General features: G+C 45.1%; 1 protein-coding gene across 1 annotated transcript in view; it reads right to left on the minus strand.

Moving 5' to 3' along the window:
• LOC119962051 (inactive dipeptidyl peptidase 10-like) overlaps positions 1–18,456 on the minus strand; it is a 1,164,028-nt gene that overhangs the window by 163,148 nt on the left and 982,424 nt on the right. The window contains 1 exon segment of the mRNA XM_038789842.1: positions 15,495–15,649. Coding sequence (XP_038645770.1) covers positions 15,495–15,649 — 155 coding nt within the window.

Raw genomic sequence — 18,456 nt, forward strand, 5'->3', positions numbered from 1 at the left:
GAAATCCAACAGCCAATTAGTATGCTGTGTAATTTTTGCATGTGCCTGGGAAATAGTCTATATATTCTAAAAATGTGCAGGTTAGGTGGATTTGCCATGCTAAATTGCACTTTGGCGTCCAAGGATGTGCAGGTTAGGTGGGGTTATGGAGTTACGAGGATAGGGCAGGGGTGTGGTCCTGGGTATGGTGCTCTTTCAGATGGTTGCTGCAAACTTGATGGGCTGAATGGCCTCCTTCTGCACTGTAGGAATTCTATTTAGGAGACCTCTTTCACTTTTTTTTTCGATAAATGTAGAGTACCCAATTTATGTTTTTTCAATTAAGGGGCAATTTAGCGTGGCGAATCCACCTAACCTACACATCTTTGGGTTGTGGGGGTGAAACCTATGCTGACATGGGGAGAATGTGCAAACTTAACACGAACAGTGACCCAGGGCTGGGATTCGAACCTGGGTCCTCAGCACCATAGGCAGCAGTGCTCACCACTGTGCCACGTGCCGCCCTGATATTTTGCACTTTTGAATGACTGGAATCCAGATTTTAATTATAGATTTATATTGTTGCTCCAAAATGGCTTGGCTTACTTCATTCCTACCCCAGAATTCTGCAATCATTGGAGTCCACCACTAGGTGGTGAATGATGACTAGTACACAAAATTGTTTTCTGGTAATATCATTTAAAGTTGAAGTTAATTGCAATTTAAATCTCCTATGCTAAACTACCATTGACCTGGTTGCTAACATACAATAATGTCATTTTAATAAGAAAATATACCTTGTATTCATGAATAATGGACTAAGTTACAAATCTACCAGTTCAGTACAGAAAGCTGCAGTACAATCTGCCATTAACTCTTCACTGTCTTCTAACCAGTCTGTTCAAACCGATCTACATTTTACAGCCACTATTCAGTAGTCTTTCTTTTTTTCTTGGATTCAAGACACGGGAAATCCAGCCTGCATCAAATCTGCATCAAATCTCTCTTGGGACACGGCTACTCTGAGACAAGCACCACCATTATTGTAAAAAAAGCTCCCTCACGCACTCAAATCTCTCTGGAAACACCAAGGTTTGGAAGGGCACAGTACAAACACTAAAGGGGTGGATGTTGTGAAGAATTAGTAAGGCTGCACAAAGAATGGATTTTCACTACAATTACTGGTTGCTCGAAAGTTAACGTGTGAATGGTGTTTCTTGGAGGAAGAGACCTGCCCCTTCCGGACTTACAAAAATCTTTAAAGGAAAATTCTGCAAATTCTTATCTTTTTGGGATGTCTCCTTTAACAATTGTCATTTAGGCCTCGGCACAGGAGCACTGGGACTGACAGTGCATTATGGTCCTTCCTTCCCTCTTTTGAAAGACATACAACTGAGAGTTCTACAGCAGGTGTAGGACCCCAACTTGCATATGTGAAGAGTCTCCCACCTGTTTTGAGCAGGAGTGTTGGACGCTCACTTAAACGGCTGCCTGAAAATTGATTAAGATGGGCAAATGGATGCACGAGTTCACTGACAGGTTTTCAATCACTTTTCCCTCACTCCCCTCCCCCCCCCCATTCCCCCCACCCCTCCAGAATCTGCCCCCCTTTCTGCTGAAAAACAGCTGTCTCTCTTCATGATTTCACGTGGGCGAGAGTTCCGCATTATGTATTCTTGAACACCTGAGAATCAGTTGTAAAAATGACTGATCGCATGTGGGAAATGTAGGCCATGATGCACTAAGCAGAGGGTGCTTATTTATAAATGCAGGAGATGGTCCCAAAAGCACTGGCGATGCAAGCAGAAACTTAAAAATAGTTCATTTAATACGTTGACAAGTATCTGCTCTAACTGCTCAATTTCCCTTTCAATCTTTCTTGCTGCTGCATGGTGAGGTGTGGGGCGGCATGGTGGCACAGTGGTTAGCACTGCTGCCTCGCAGCGCCAGGGACCTGGGTTCGATTCTGACCTCAGGTGACTGTGTTGAGGTTGCACTTTCTCTCCGTGTCTGCGTGGGTTCCCTCCGGGTGTTCCGGATTCCTCCTGCAGTCCAAAGATGTGCCGGTTAGCTGGATTGGTCATGCTAAATTGTCCGAAAGGTTAGGTGGGGTTATGGGGATATGGGAAGGGGATTGGATCTAGGTAGGGTGCTCTGGGGTGGCACGCGGTGGTTAGCACTGGTTAGCACTGGAGTGGTTAGCACTGGGACTACGGATCTGAGGACCCGGCTTTGAATCCCGGCCCTGGGTCACAGCCCGTGTGGAGTTTGCGCATTCTCCCTGTGTCTGCATGGGTTTCACCTCCACACACCAAAGATGTGCAGGTTAGGTGGATTGGCCACGCTAAATTGCCTCTTAATTGAAAAAAAAAATAATTGGGTACTCTAAATTTATTTCAAAAAAAGGTAGGGTGTTCTATCGGAGCAAGGGCCGGGCTAGACTCGATGGGCCGAATGGCCTCCTTCTATGCTGTAGGGATTCTATGAGACATTGATTCTCCTCTATTTTCTGAGCTTTAGTTGGATAGCCTGAGAACATAATGGTTTGCTATTATGCTCCTGCATGTACGGAAGGGAGCGCTTGCAAGGAAATTTTGATTCAAGACAAATTTTCAATAATTATAGGATTTGCTTTTAAAGTATACCAACCCCACGGATTTTTATGCTTGAATTGCAGCAAAGTGAACAATCGCATGCCAGAGAGATCAACTGGCACCACAGCTGATCTGCTTGTGCCTACCATTATGCTGCAATTGCATCTGCAGGCTCTGGCACATATAACTGATAATGACTGAAGGCAACTGCGTCTGCTGGCACTAGATCAGCAGGGAGATGGTTGCGGAGATGTGCTCTTTGCTGTAAGAACACTTGCTGACAATCTGATTCACAGGCATCGCTGCCAGTGGTAGTCAATCTTGAATCCTCACTGAAGTTTCCCTTTTCCTTTCCAGTTAACTTATATATTATCTGCCATTTGAGCCATTTTGCTGCCTGTAGGTGCATCAATCTAGTGACCTATGTATTGTTCAACAGGGCCGGCTCCACTGAACAGTAACAGTCCAATGGATGTTCATTTATCACACAAAATGTAGCAGCCAGGGATATCACGCTTGTTTCTCTGTGTCTCTGCTTCCCTTTACCATCCCACTCGTGGCAATGCCATCAGCACCTGGGTTTTACTCTCTGAAATTCCTTGCTGAAACCTCTCTGCCTCACCACCTTTATAAACTTCCTATAAAAACATCTGTTGGCCTAGTTTTAGTCCCCCACCGGGTCTGTATTTTTCAGTGTTGGTGCCCGTATTCCATATGCTCATCTGTGAACACTTCATCAGGACAGTTTCACATTAAAGGCCTTAGATAAATATGGATTCTATTGGACATAGGCACAAGCTGAAATGAATTCCATGCCATCAATGTGACTGGTCAGCAATTACCACTATCAGATCCTCAAGGTTGATGCCCGTTTCCTCAGTTGTTGCTCACAATGATTTTTTTTCTCGGATTAGCTCCTCAGAAACTAAAGTTACTCTCTTCAGTCCCAGCTAATGATATATTTGTGCCCGACACAGACACAAATCTAGCACAGATATAGCCCGCATGTAACTTTGAGGATAACTATAATGCATTTTGTCCCAGATGTTGACAGTTCAGGAGCATTTTACAGTACAACCCAGCCAAGGTTGGCAAGATCAGGCTGTTGTGCTGCATATTCTTTAAATTATTAATAAATGATCTTACCTGAAGAGAACAATGGGGCAGGTACAACACCCCACAATCAACTGAGCATTTGATAAAGGGAATATTGCTACATAAACGTTCAATCTCTAAAATGAACGATGGTCACAGGAGAGATATTCAGTCGCTCTAACCCAAAATATGTCACCAACATTGTAACTTTCACCAATTCAACAACTGATGTTCATGCTTTATTATGCTAATACCATATTCTGCAACATTGCAAAGAAACTCCCTGGATAAAGTTAGGTTGAAGTGCAACAAATTTATTCCCCTATTTATGATCAGTTTATTGGTGGAATTCTTCTATGGTTCCACTGGTGGGTACGATGGTGGGCAGGGGGAGAATTCGGCAGGATTTCAGAAATCGGATTCCGCCAGTGTGAATTTCCCATGGAACCTTCTGCTGGGAGCCATCTTGGCATATCGGGAAATAGAACATAGAACATAGAACAGTACAGCACAGTACAGGCCCTTCAGCCCACGATGTTGTGCCGACCACTTATCCTAATCTAAGATCAACCTAACCTACACCCCTTCAATTTACTGCTGTCCATGCGCCTGTCTAAGAGTCGCTTAAATGTCCCTAATGACTCTGACCCCACTACCTCTGCTGGCAGTGCATTCCACACACCCAGCACTCTGTGTGTAAAGTACCTACCTCTGACATCTCCCCTACATCTTCCTCCAATCACCTTAAAATTATGTCCCCTCGTGACAGCCATTTCCACCCTGGGGAAAAGTCTCTGGCTATCCACTCTATCCATGCCCCTCATCACCTTGTATACCTCTATCAAGTCACCTCTCTGCCTTCTTCACTCTTGTGAGAAAAGTCCTAGCTCCCTCAACCTTTCTTCATAAGACTTGCCCTCCAGTCCAGGCAACATCCTGCTAATTCTCCTCTGTACCCTCTCCAAAGCATCCATATCCTTCCTATAATGAGGTGACCAGAACTGGACACAATATTCCAAGTGTGGTCTAACTAGAGTTTTATAAAGCTGCAGCAAAACCTCGCAGCTTTTAAACTCAATCCCCCTATTAATGAAAGCCAACACACCATACGCCTTCTTAACAATTCTATCAACCTGGGTGGCAACTTTGAGGGATCTATGTACGTAGATCCCAAGATCCCTCTGTTCCTTCACACTTCCAAGAATCCTGCCTTTAACCCTGTATTCAAATTCGGCCTTCCAAAATGAATCACTTCACATATATCAAGGTTGAACTCCATCTCACACTTCAGTCCAGCTCTGTATCCCGCCAATGGCCTGCTATAACCTGCAAGAACCCGCAACACTATCTACAACTCCCTCAACCTTCGTGTCATCTGCAAACTTACTAACTCACACTTCCACTTCCTCATCCAAGTCATTTATAAAAACCAGAAAGATCTGAGGTCCCAGAACAGATCCTTGCGGGACACCACTGGTCACCGACCTCCAGGCGGAATACTTTCCAACCATTACCACTTGCTGTCTTCTTTCGGCCAGCCAATTCTGTATCCCATGCACCTAACTTTCTGAATGAGCCTACCATGGGGAGCCTTATCAAATGCCTTACTGAAATCCATATACACTACATCCACTGCCCGACCTTCATCAATGTGTCTCGTCACATCCTCAAAGAATTCAATGAGGCTTGTGAGGCATGACCTGCCCCTCACAAAGCCATGCTGACTATCGTTAATCCATCTATGTTTTTCTAAATAATCATGAATTCTATCTCTCAGAATCCTTTCCAATATTTTGCTCACCACAGACGTAAGACTGATGGGTCTGTAATTCCTAGGGATTTCCCTATTCTGTTTCTTGAACAGGGGAACAACATTCGCCTCCCTCCAATCATCTGGTACTACTCCAGTGGAGGATCTGCTGGAGGTCGGCATGAGACTGATTTGCACCCCGCGAATGGGATACAGATGAATGCCCAGCTGGGATGTTCCACCCATGCCCGTTTGTCCACAATGCCAGTGGGAAATCACACTGATCTGGAATAAGGTGGTGTGCAGAAGTTGGTGTTCACCTGAACAATACCTCAGGCTGGCTCTGGAGATTGGGATGAAGGCAGCAAACAACAATAGCAGTGGTTGGGAACATCTGCAGGTGGATCTTCTGGATTCAGCATCATCAAGGAAGTCAATCTTCCATAATAATCATAATAATTCTTTTAGTGTCACAAGTAGACTTACATTAAAGCTGCAATGAAGTTACTGTGAAAAGCCCCTAGTCACCACATTCCAGTGCCTGTTCAGGTACACTGAGGGAGAATTCAGAATGTCCAATTCACCTTAACAAGCATGTCTTTCTGGACTTGTGGTGGGAACTGGAACATCTGGAGGAAACCCACGCAGACTCGGCAAGAACGTGCAAACTCCGCACAGACAGGGACCCAAAGCCGGGAGTTGAACCCATGCTCCTGGCACTGTGAAGCAGCAGTGCAGACCACTGTGCTACCATACTGACCTAAAGACTCACAGTGTTCAAGGAAATCCATCTTCTTTTTTGGGAGGTCCTTCTTCCAGCCTCAGAGTGTCCCTGGAGATCCATCTTCTTTTTCAGGAGGTTCATTTTCTTTCTTCAATGTTGGGTCAGTGATGTTGGGCACCTTTTCAATATGGTACCCAGATATGATACTGGGATGCACGCCATCATGCCTGCCCTGCCAAGGAATAAGGTGCCAAACCCCTGGGTAAATAATTAATGAAGTCAGGGCAGGAAGCTATGACGTGGTTTCCCACCGGCCTCTACAGCGGAAAACGCTCCCTGTTTCCATTTCCACCCCTGCCATGGGACTTAGTCCCAGATGGGAGAATGCCGCCCTATGTGTCTATTGTGTTTTCTACTCTAGTGCATCCCCAGCTGATGGTCAAAACTGTATGGTGGGGCAGCACGGTGGCCTAGTGGTTAGCACAACCGCCTCACGGCGCTGAGGTCCCAGGTTCGATCCCGGCTCTGGGTCACTGTCCGTGTGGAGTTTGCACGTTCTCCCCGTGTCTGCATGGGTTTCGCCCCCACAACCCAAAAATGTGCAAAGTAGGTGGATTGGCCACGCTAAATTGCCCCTTAATTGGAAAAAAATAATTGGCTAATCTAAAAATAAAAAAAACTGTATGGTGTATCTGTCAATCCTATACTGTTAACTTCTCAAATGGAAGGAATATCTGTTTGTGCTGGTTCAGTGAAACCACCTGGGATTAAGTTGACTCTGTATAATCAAGATTTCGTGGCAGGGGAAAGTGAGTGGTGGTGTTCTTGGCCTTCCATCTCATTCCCATACCCATTTGTTTCGTGGTCATCTAATTCCAGTGATGGCTGAAAGAACGTTCGTTATCGTTCTTCCCGCTTTACTTTTAATTCAAGTGTCAGTCACACTTGACTGTCTTTTTTCTTAATAGACAAGACATGTAAGGACCTATATTTACTTTCCTGAAAGTACATTAGTTAATTCAAAACATGAAATGAAAAATGAATGAAAATCGCTTATTGTCACAAGCAGGCTTCAAATGAAGTTACTGTGAAAAGCCCCTAGTCGCCACATTCTGGCACCTGTTCAGGGAGGCTGGTACGGGAATTGAACTGTGCTGCTGGCCTGCCTCGGTCTGCTTTCAAAGCCAGCGATTTAGCCCAGTGTGCTAAACCTTCTGCCATGAGTATGATTTCACATTCTGTGGTTCTACAATATCATTGATCCAATTAATGTGTGGATGTTTTTATAATTGAATGCACAATGAATCATTAGATTATAAGTCTTGAGGCAATTATAATAAAGTGCTCTAGTCTGGCCATATCTTAAATATTGGGGCTTTAATTCAGTTGTGCCCAAACCCAAAATGATCCATACAACCAGAGCACATGGAAAGGTCTGAGGACCATCCTAATTTGCTACATGTGTTTCACTATGATAATTCAGGTAGAGCTTGCTGGAAAGGGCATGTCTACTTTCAGTGTTTGGGGGAGGTGAAGAGGTGATTTAGGGAGGGATGAATAAGGGCCATCATTGGTTTTATTGCAGAGCACCGGTGTCTCTCTTGTTCCTTTTGAAGGTTACCGCAGTTGAAAAGTAATGCCTCCAGCTAAACTAATACCAACAAGTGATTGAAGCTCTCCGCAATTTCATGTATAGCTCTGGGAAAGGGGACACGAGCCTGATATCAATACTGAAATGAGGCTGGCCTTTAAACAATAAATAAGTCGGTGGCCACATCATTGGTAAATTTGTATTATTGTGCCTGTCCCTGCACAACGTAGTTGAATTTTCTCCTTTTGGTTTGGGTCCTGGTTGTTGAGGGACAAGGAAAACATACTGGTGCTGGAAGTATTGAGGGGGAGGGCCATGAGGCAGATTCACATTATCAAATCACTCACTAATGAGGAAAAGTTTGGAAAACTGCTTTGGCATGGATAATAATAATAATCTTTATTGTCACAAGTAGGCTTACATAAACACTGCAATGAAGTTACTGTGAAAAGCTCCTGGTTGCCACACTCCAGCACCTGTTCGGGTACATTGAGGGAGAATTCACAATGTCCAAATGACCTAACAGCACGTCTTTTGGGTGTTGTGGGAGGAAACACAGAGGAAAGCCACACAGACACGGGGAGAACGTGCAGACTCCACTAAGACAGTGACCCAAGCCAGCAATCGAACCTGGGAGCCTGGAGCTGTGAAGCAACAGTGCTACCCACTGTGCTACCATGCTGGCCTGAGAATGAGAGGGGACCTGATGGTTGTATATAAAATCTTATGTGGAATACAAAATATTAATCTTCCAGTTTGGTATCTTCCCCATACCTCTCTGATGATGTGATCAGGTAAGTGTCCAGTTTTGTGTAACCGTGATTAACATATTTAAAAATAAATTTGGATATAATTATTGGGCCTAACACCGCTACTTCTGCCTCACCGTATCTTCCCACCCAGCCGGCGTGACATCATGCTGACACACACCACGATTGGTTTTAAAAAACGGAAGCCAGTCGTGATGACCATGCCGGGGGCGCATCGCTAAGTTTCGCCCCTAGGTGGCGAGGGTCATGGCCGGGCTGGTGCCCTTCTCTGCTTCCTGTGCAAGCTGGCAATGCCAGGGCAGGCCCCCTGGGGGATGAGGGGAGGGGTTTCCCTTATGAGTGATGGGGGAGTGCGGTGGATGCCTGTGAAGGGGGAAAGTGATGTCTATGAATGGGGAGGGTGATGGCTGTGAAGGAGGAGGGCGATGCTTCTGAAGGAGTGTGATGGCTGTAAGGGGAAGAATATGATACTGCCATGGTGGTGGGGGGATACAGGAGGGAGAGTACCTCCCAATTCTGCAGTGGTGGTGGGGGGAGGAGGGAGGGGGAGAAGGGGGAGATTGCCCCCTGATACTGCCATGGAGGGTAGGGGAGGGAGGAGAGTAGGGAGAGATGGTCCCCTGATACTGCTATGGTGGGGGGTCATTGCGATACTTGTGGGGCATTATCCATATCTGTCAGGGGTTGGGGGAAGTATATTTTAAATATTTTAAAGCAGGGTGCCCTCTAAAGATGGCACCGTGATCTCTGTGGAGCCAGCCTTGTCAGCTCCATAAGACCTCGCTCTGCCAGAGTGATGGTACAAACCACGCCTGCTGATTTTCTGTGCACTAGGTGGGAGAATCTGCACATCTGAAGAGAACCTGACACTCTGATAAATTTGGGGAAGCTTGGCCCCTGGCCTTTTATCAGGACAGACTTAACACAAAAGACTGATCAAACTTGGTATAGTCTTCCAGCTTGAGTATCGCTCAAGGCACAGTCTAATATTGTAATAGGGATATCAAAATTAGCACAGAGCTAAATCGTGGGCTTTGAAAGCAGACCAAGCAGGCCAGCAGCACGGTTCGATTCCCCGAACAGGCGCCGAATGTGGTGACTAGGGGCTTTTCACAGTAACTTCATTTGAAGCCTACTCGTGACAATAAGCGATTTCCATTCCATTTCCAAAATTCTATGGAAGAGTAAGCAGACGGACTCACTAGTCTTGATCACTTGTAATTCTCTTTGCATAGCTTCGCCGGGAAACATGCATGCCACATGTCAACTGTACTTCTATAATATAAAACCATCTTTGATAGAATTTCATGTAGGCCGTCTGCCATGATACACCTGGCAGAATCCAAACTGCTCATTACCTAATTTCTGGCAGCAGGGAACCACATTATGCAGAGAAATGCAAAACCCACTAAGATCCAATGGCAATATAGATAGGCTTTCCAAACATATCTTCTCCAAGAACTAAGGAGGCCTTCAGATTTTCTATTCAACATTCATTAGAAACCAAATACAGTTGAACCACGAAAATCATTGCAAATTTCAAAAGTGTTGCTATGGATCTTAGCTCTGTCTGCGTTTCATGCACTATGTGAAACATTTGTTTTGTCTAGTACACTGGCGATTGTTTGGTGCCGTTTGCTGCTTTTGCACTGAGCTATAAAAATTCATTAACTTTGCTTCAATTTTTTACCCTTCTATCACCTTCAGAATGTTCACCTCTGGCTCTTCCCTTTCTCGATTTCTCTGTCTCCATTTACAAGAATAGGTTATCAACAAATAATCACTTTCAGACACTTAAAGATATCTTGACTCCAGTTCCTCCTACTCCATTTCTTAATGGCTCTACTTCATTTTGCTGTTTTTTTCCTCTCTGTCACATCAGTTCTGACGCTGGCACCTGTCATATGTCTTCCTTTTTCCTCAGTCGAGGTTTCCCCCACACCATGGTCGACAGGGCTCTCAATCATGTCCGTTTTATTCTCGCACCTCTGCTCTTACTTTATCCCCTTCCACCTCCCAGAACCACAATAGACTTCTTCTTGACCTCATCTTACACACCACAAGCAACCACAATGATCATTCCCTGACATTTCCCTTATCTCTAGCACAGTGCCATCACCAAAGAGATCTCCGCTCCATTTGTCTTTCAGCAATCCAAAGGTGCTGCTTCCTCCGCAACACTCTGGTTTAATTTTTGATCACCCCAATACCTGTTCCCCTTCCCACAGCACCTTCCCATGTAAATGTAAGAGATGCAGAACCTGCCTTTTTTGTTCTTCCCTTCCTTCCATCCAAGGCTTCATGCATTCTTTTCAGATGAACCTGAATTTATTACACTTCATTCAATTTAGTGTACTGTATTCTTTATTCATGATGGGATTCCTTCTATACACAGTATAGCACAGTACATATTTTCACAGTAACTTCATGGCAGTGTTAATGTAAGCCTACTTGTGACACTAATAAAGATTATTATTATACTGGGAAACCCGATACAGACTGTATGTCCACTTTGTAGAACACCTTCGTTCAGTCTGCAAGTGTGACCCTGAGCTAATAATTATCTATCATTTTCATGCTTAAAATTAATTTTGAGATTGGAGCACTGTTTTTAAATCCCTATGTCGCTGACATGTTTCGACCCTGCCCTGCAGCTGGCTGTATGATCCTCATTGAAATTGCACAGAGTGCTGTTACATCAGGTGAGGAAAGGCGTCTGTGAAGCCGAAGAATTCTACACAGTATGTCTCACCTGATCCAGCTCTCTGTACAATTTTGGAAAAATTACACCCACTAACTCTCTTTCTCTCCACGGATGCTATTGAGTATTTCTAACTTTCTAAGTTTTTCCAGATCTCTAGTATTTTGCGTTACATAGAACATTACAGCGCAGTACGGGCCCTTCGGCCCTCGATGTTGCGCCAACCCATGAAACCATCTGAAGCCTATCTGACCTACACTATTCCATTTTCATCCATATGTCTATCCAGTGACCACTTAAATGCCCTTACATTTTGCGAGTCTACTACTGTTGCAGGCAGGGCGTTCCACACCCCTACTACTCTCTGAGTAAAGAAACTGCCTCTGACATCTGTCCTATATCTACCACCCCTCAATTTAAAGCTATGTCCCCTCGTGTTGGTCATCACCATCCGAGGAAAAAGACTCTCACTGTCCACCCTATCTAACCCTCTGACTATCTTATATGTCTCTATTAAGTCACCTCTCAGCCTTCTCCTCTCTAACGAAAACAACCTCAAGTCCCTGAGCCTTTCCTCGTAAGACCTTCCCTCCATACCAGGCAACATCCTAGTAAATCTCCTCTGAACCCTTTCCAAAGCTTCCACATCCTTCCTATAATGTGGTGACCAGAACTGCACGCAGTGCTCCAGGTGCGGCCGCACCAGAGTTTTGTACAGCTGCAGCATGACCTCGTGGCTCCGAAACTCAATCCCCCTACTGACAAAGGCTAGCACACCATGCCTTCTTAACAGCCCTATTAACCTGGGTGGCAACTTTCAGGGATTTATGTACCTGGATGCCGAGATCTCTCTGTTCATCTACACTACCAAGAATCTTGCCATTAGCCCAGTACTCTGCATTCCTGTTACTCCTTCCAAAGTGAACCACCTCACACTTTTCAGCATTAAACTCCATCTGCCACCTCTCAGCCCAGCTCTGAAGCTTATCTATGTCCCTCTGTAACCTATAACATCCTTCAGCACTATCCACAACTCCACCGACCTTTGTGTCATCTGCAAATTTACTAACCCATCCTTCTACACCCTCTTCCAGGTCATTTATAAAAATGACAAACAGCAGTGGCCCCAAAACAGATCCTTGCGGTACACCACTAGTAACTGAACTCCAGGATGAACATTTGCCATCAACCACCACCCTCTGTCTTCTTTCAGCTAGCCAATTACTGATCCAAACCGCTAAATCACCTTCAATCCCATACTTCCGTGTTTTCTGCAATAGCCTACCGTGGGGACCCTTATCAAACGCCTTACTGAAATCCATATACACCACATCAACTGCTTTACCCTCATCCACCTGTTTGGTCACCTTCTCAAAAAACTCAATAAGGTTTGAGAGGCATGACCTACCCTTCACAAAACCGTATTGCGTATCGCTAATCAACTTGTTCTTTTCAAGATTTTGGGGCAGCAGGGTAGCATGGTGGTTAGCATAAATGCTTCACAGCTCCAGGATCCCAGGTTCGATTCCCGGCTGGGTCACTGTCTGTGTGGAGTCTGCACATCCTCCCCCTGTGTGCGTGGGTTTCCTCCGGGTGCTCCGGTTTCCTCCCACAGTCCAAAGATGTGCGGGTTAGGTGGATTGGCCATGCTTAATTGCCCGTAGTGTCCTAATAAAAGTAAGGTTAAGGGGGGGGGGGGGGTGTTGGGTTACGGGTATGGGGTGGATACGTGGGTTTGAGTAGGGTGATCATGGCTCGGCACAACATTGAGGGCCGAAGGGCCTGTTCTGTGCTGTACTGTTCTATCTATTATAAAATGATTATAAACCCTATCTCTTATAACCTTTTCCAACATTTTACCCACAACCGAAGTAAGGCTCACAGGTCTATAGTTACCAGGGTTGTCTCTACTCCCCTTCTTGAACAAGGGAACACCATTTGCTATCTTCCAGTCTTCCGGCACTATTCCTGTCAACAAAGACGACATAAAGATCAAGGACAAAGGCTCTGCAATCTCCTCCCTGGCTTCCCAGAGAATCCTAGGATAAATCCCATCTGGCCCAGGGGACTTATCTATTTTGACACTTTCCAAAATTGCTAACACCTCCTCCTTGTGAACCTCAATCAAATCTAGCCTGGTCGACGTACCCGAGTATTCTCCTCGACAACATTTTCTTTCTCCAGTGTAAACACTGACGAAAAATATCCATTTAACGCTTCCCCTATCTCCTCTGATTCCACACACAACTTTCCACTACTATCCTTGATTGGCCCTAATCTTACTCTAGTCATTCTTTTGTCCCTGATATACCTATAGAAAGCCTTAGGGTTTTCCTTGATCCTATCCGCCAACGACTTTTCGTGTCCTCTCCTCGCTCTTCTTAAATCTCCCTTTAGGTCCTTCCTGGCTAACTTGTAACTCTCAAGTGCCCTAACTGAGCCTTCATGTCTCATCCTAACATAAGCCTTCTTCTTCCTCTTGACAAGTGCTTCAATTTCCTTAGTAAACCACGGTTCCCTTGCTCGACAACTTCCTCCCTGCCTGACAGGTACATACTTATCAAGGACACGCAGTAGCTGTTCCTTGAAAAAGCTCCACATTTCAATTGTACCCATCCCCTACAGTTTCCTTCCCCATCCTATACATCCTAAATCTTGCCGAATAGCATCATAATTGCCTTTCCCCCAGCTATAATTCTTGCCTTGCGGTATATACCTATCCCTGCCCATCGCTAAAGTAAACATAACCGAATTGTGATCACTATCACCAAAGTGCTCACCTACATCTAAATCTAACACCTGGCCGGGTTCATTACCCAGTATCAAATCCAATGTGGCATCGCCCCTTGTTGGCCTGTCTACATACTGTGTCAGAAAACCCTCCTGCGCACACTGCACAAAAACTGACCATCTATAGTACTCAAACTATAGTATTTCCAGTCAATATTTGGAAAGTTAAAGTCCCCCATAACAACTACCCTGTTACTCTCGCTCCTGTCGAGAATCATCTTTGCAATCGTTTGTAAATGAAAGTAAAAGGTAAAGTCATATTCCCAGACCATAGGCTTATTTCACCTTTGAGAGGCTGTGGCATAGTGGTATTGTCACTGGACTAGTAAACCAGAGACCCAGAGTAATGTTCTGGGGACCCAGGTTTAAATCCTACCACTGCAGGTGGTCAAATTTGAATTCAATAAAAAATCTGGAATTAAAAGTCTAATGATGACCATGAAACCATTGTTGATTGTCGTAAAAACCCACCTGGTTCACTAATGTCCTTCAGGGAAAGAAATCTGCCATCCTTACCTGGTCTGCCCTACATGTGACTCCAGACCCACAGCAATGTGGTTGACTCTTAACTGCCCCCTCAAGGGTAATTAGGGGCAGGCAATAAATGCTGGCCCAGCCAGCGACACCCACATCCCACAAACAAATAATTAACAAAAAGGTGGAAAACTGACTCGCGGTGATTTAACCTGAGGATCATCATATCTCAGGTGAGGGGCAACATTGAGAAAGCAGGGCCTTCATGAATAACCTCAACCGGTACGGGAAAGTAATTAAAGTATTTACCTTCTGACTGGATGATACATAGTGGTTTCCTTCCGTAATCTGGTGTGATGGGTTAAGACAGCTCTAAGCAATCTCTATAGGGTGCTTTAAATATACATGGAAGTGAAAATTGATCATCTGCCACAGACCACTTTCCATTCTGTATCAAAATAAGCAGGTTGTCGCCTTTCATACATGGGCGGGTATCATATGGAATGCAGCACTCATTCCAGTATTGAAAAGACAGATTCTCTATAACAGCACATGATTTACAATCAGTACCCTATCAAATAAATTTCGCATGGACCTGATGGGAATATTTACTTTTTTTTCCGCTCGCTTGGTGAGAGAATATTTGAAGACTCTGACCTAATTCACTCCACCTGCTTGTCAAACCCGCAAATGTGCTGCCTCTTCTCGATGCAGACAGCTTAAAAATGAGTGAACAAACTCAAAGGGCAAGGTACATTTTCAATGCAAACTCAGTTCACCATTGCTCCTTTAGCACAACGCCAATACCCATCGAATATTTCAAAATACGAAAGAAAGCGTCCATTTGTAACCATTTCTCAGAATGAAAAATTAGTTTTTTTTTTCTTAATCAAGGCAAATACTTCAACATAATCGGATCCCACACGACTAAATTGATTATGCTGCATACAGCAAAAACTCTGATTCCATAATGATTCACTGCTCAATGGGTATTTTTAAAAATAGATTTGAGCTACTATTTCTTACCTTAGGATATGGGTATTGCTTTCCTTTTGGGTACAGATGACCAGTAAAGCGTGGAATCGCCATATTTGGTACCAGAGTATCATTTATCATCAGAAATGCCAGTCGTTCTCCATTTGGGGACCACCAATGAGTAACATGGGAATGCATCAGCTCTTCTGCAACCAAAGCATTTTTGTCAAAGTAAGGCAATCAATAAAAGCAATTAACCCACCGAATGTAAGAGGGTCTGAAGCAATTGACAGCAAACAGAAGCCGATGACTATTGGAAGGTTTAAATGCAAAATGAAATATTTAATACTCAAACATATTTTATACATTGCTTTTGAGAAAAATAATGAAACAGAATGACCTTACTGTAATTTCTAATTGAATGGTACACACCGCAAGTCAGATTGATTTCCGATGCAGTTTTGCCTCTTGTGCATTATTAAGCAGTATTTATGGAAGTGAATAATTTTGAGATAAGGTACTAGTGAACCCAGTTCTCTCACAGTTTTAAAGTACAAGCTGTTACGTTTTAAAAAACATGTTCCTGAATTAACATTTAGTTTCACGGTATGGTAAGACACTGGTATGGATAATCACTTATTCCTGATGAGTTTCTAATTTCATTGCATTTATCAACCGTTCCCAAGTTCTCTGAGGGCATGAAGGGTGAACCATAAAGTGTAGGACCAAAGTCACAAAACATCAGAAATAGGAGCAGAGTGGACCATGTGGCCCATTAAGCCACTCCAGCCATTGAAAACAATCATGGCTTATCATCACCCTTACCTCTACTTTCCAACCTTGATCCCAGGGCAGTGAGAAGGTGTCCAACTCAACCTTGAATACATTCAACAGTGGAGCATCCACAATCCTCTGGGATAGAGAATTCCAAAGATTCACAGCCCTTTGAGCAAAGAGACTTCTCCACATCCCAGCTGTGAACAGTCAGCCCCTTATCTTGCGATGGTGTCCCTCAGTCTAGATTCTCCAGCCAGTTGAAACATTGGCCGCAATTTAATGGAAAAATAATAGAGTCCCATTTTGGGCATGTTTAACAAGGTGTTTCCCGACGCTGCCAGCGCCGAGAAGGACCCCGCTATTAAAAAAGGGGACGCTGCTTTTTTTCGGGCCTTAAATGATGCCCTGATCTCTTGACCCCCACACTGGTGCCTCCGGACCCCCCCCCCCCCCCCCCCCCCCAATGCCCCAACATACTAATTAGGGAATTCTCAAGCCGTCGCACCCCACCTGATAAGGGCATCCCCCCCCCCCCCCCCCAAGCACTCCACCTGATAAGGGCATCCCCCCCCCCGAACCTGATCCCCGGCACAGGCAAGATGTCACCCTGGCACATTGCACTGCCAGCGCCACCTGGGCAACCTGGCACTGCCAGAATGGCACCCATGTGACACTACCAGGGTGCCTAGATGAGATTGCCAGGTACAAGGTCATGGTGCCCGGGGGGCATCGGGGGTGCTAGGGTACTGCCACAAACTGACCATCTGGGGGTCTCCGATCACCTGGGAGACCCTCCACCTTCCCCCAAAGGGCGTTATGCCTGGTCCATGTTTGTGGAAATCAGTGGCAAACAGCGCCACATATAGGTCTCCGAGGTGAGGCTTTTGATCCCACGCCTTGGGTAACTCCAACGTAGACATGGTAGCCCAATAGTGGGATTTGCGATGGAACCTGTCGTGATCCCTGCAAATGTTTGCATGGTAAGGAACAGTGAATCGTTTCTGGGCGCCTTTCCTAGCAATAGCGCAAACCAGAAGCGATTCAGCTCTTGCGGGAGAACTTAATCTCCCGAACAGCGAATCACGCCCAGACCTTAGAGTTTTTGTTAATTAAAAGAGTTTCATACATCAATCCAAAACCATGCATTGTTCTGCAATAAAATCAGCTTCCCTTCTGTTCCAATGGCCAAGCGTTGTGCAGCCCTGAAAAAAGCAGAACCTATTCCTCCGGGTGCCCCAGTTTCCTCCCACAGTCCAAAGATGTGCAAGTTAGGTGGCTTGGCCATGTTAAATTGCCCCTTAATGATCAAAAGTTCAGATGGGGTTACTGGGTTATGGGATGGGGTGGAGGTGTGAGCCTGGGTAGGGCCTTCTTTCGGAGTGTCGGTGCAGACTCGATGGGCCAAATGGCATCCTTTTACACTGTAGGGATTCTATCACCTCAGAGTGTCCGTAGTGGCAGCAGCATGGACCCTCAGACAATATTCAATTGGAGTCAGTCGGGTGCTGAGCAACTTCCCAAATTAGTGCATGGTCTATCCTCAGTATCAGTTAAACTGATAGTTTGATTCACAATACTACCCAATACCCTGAAATTAAGTTTATGTATTGTACAAAAGAACACACTTTATATTAATTCTGATGGATACAGTTATGTGGTGCTTTCATATGAACGCGTTGAAGCAAAAACAGCAACATGATGCGGGAATCAACACTTGATCTGACTCCTGAGCATTATTTAACTGTTGGTTTGAAAGCCCACTTCCAGGAATTTTGACCAAGCCCGTTATAACTCTAGACCATTGTGTGACGATGGGAAGATTTTAGGAAACTGGATTATGAATGTAGTGGGCAATGTAAGGATTAAAAGACTGCAGAGATCTTCGGTGTGATTCAACTAATTGGGAACAAAGTTCCATAGCCAACACGTTTAGCCCCGTGTTTCCCGGCGCTCGCAACTGGCATTGTCTAAGGGGCTCAGTGGGGAACACACAGCTGAGGCCACACATAGCCCTGTTTAGTACAATGGGGAGCTCCGCTCACCGGAATCCCCAGTGTAGCGAGAGATTGGAGCCCGGTTTTTAAGTGGCGTCCCAATCTCCGAATCCCCTGGAGTGAGCCCTGACGTCCCCCCCAGGCCGAACGCACTACAGGACACTCCCCCACACCCATGCAGAGCACCCCCAGCCCAATTACATACATGCAAAACATGCCAGCTTGGCAGTGCCAACCTGGCA

The sequence above is a fragment of the Scyliorhinus canicula genome, chromosome 2 (assembly GCF_902713615.1).
Source record: "Scyliorhinus canicula chromosome 2, sScyCan1.1, whole genome shotgun sequence".
NCBI classification, from domain to species: Eukaryota; Metazoa; Chordata; class Chondrichthyes; order Carcharhiniformes; family Scyliorhinidae; genus Scyliorhinus; species Scyliorhinus canicula.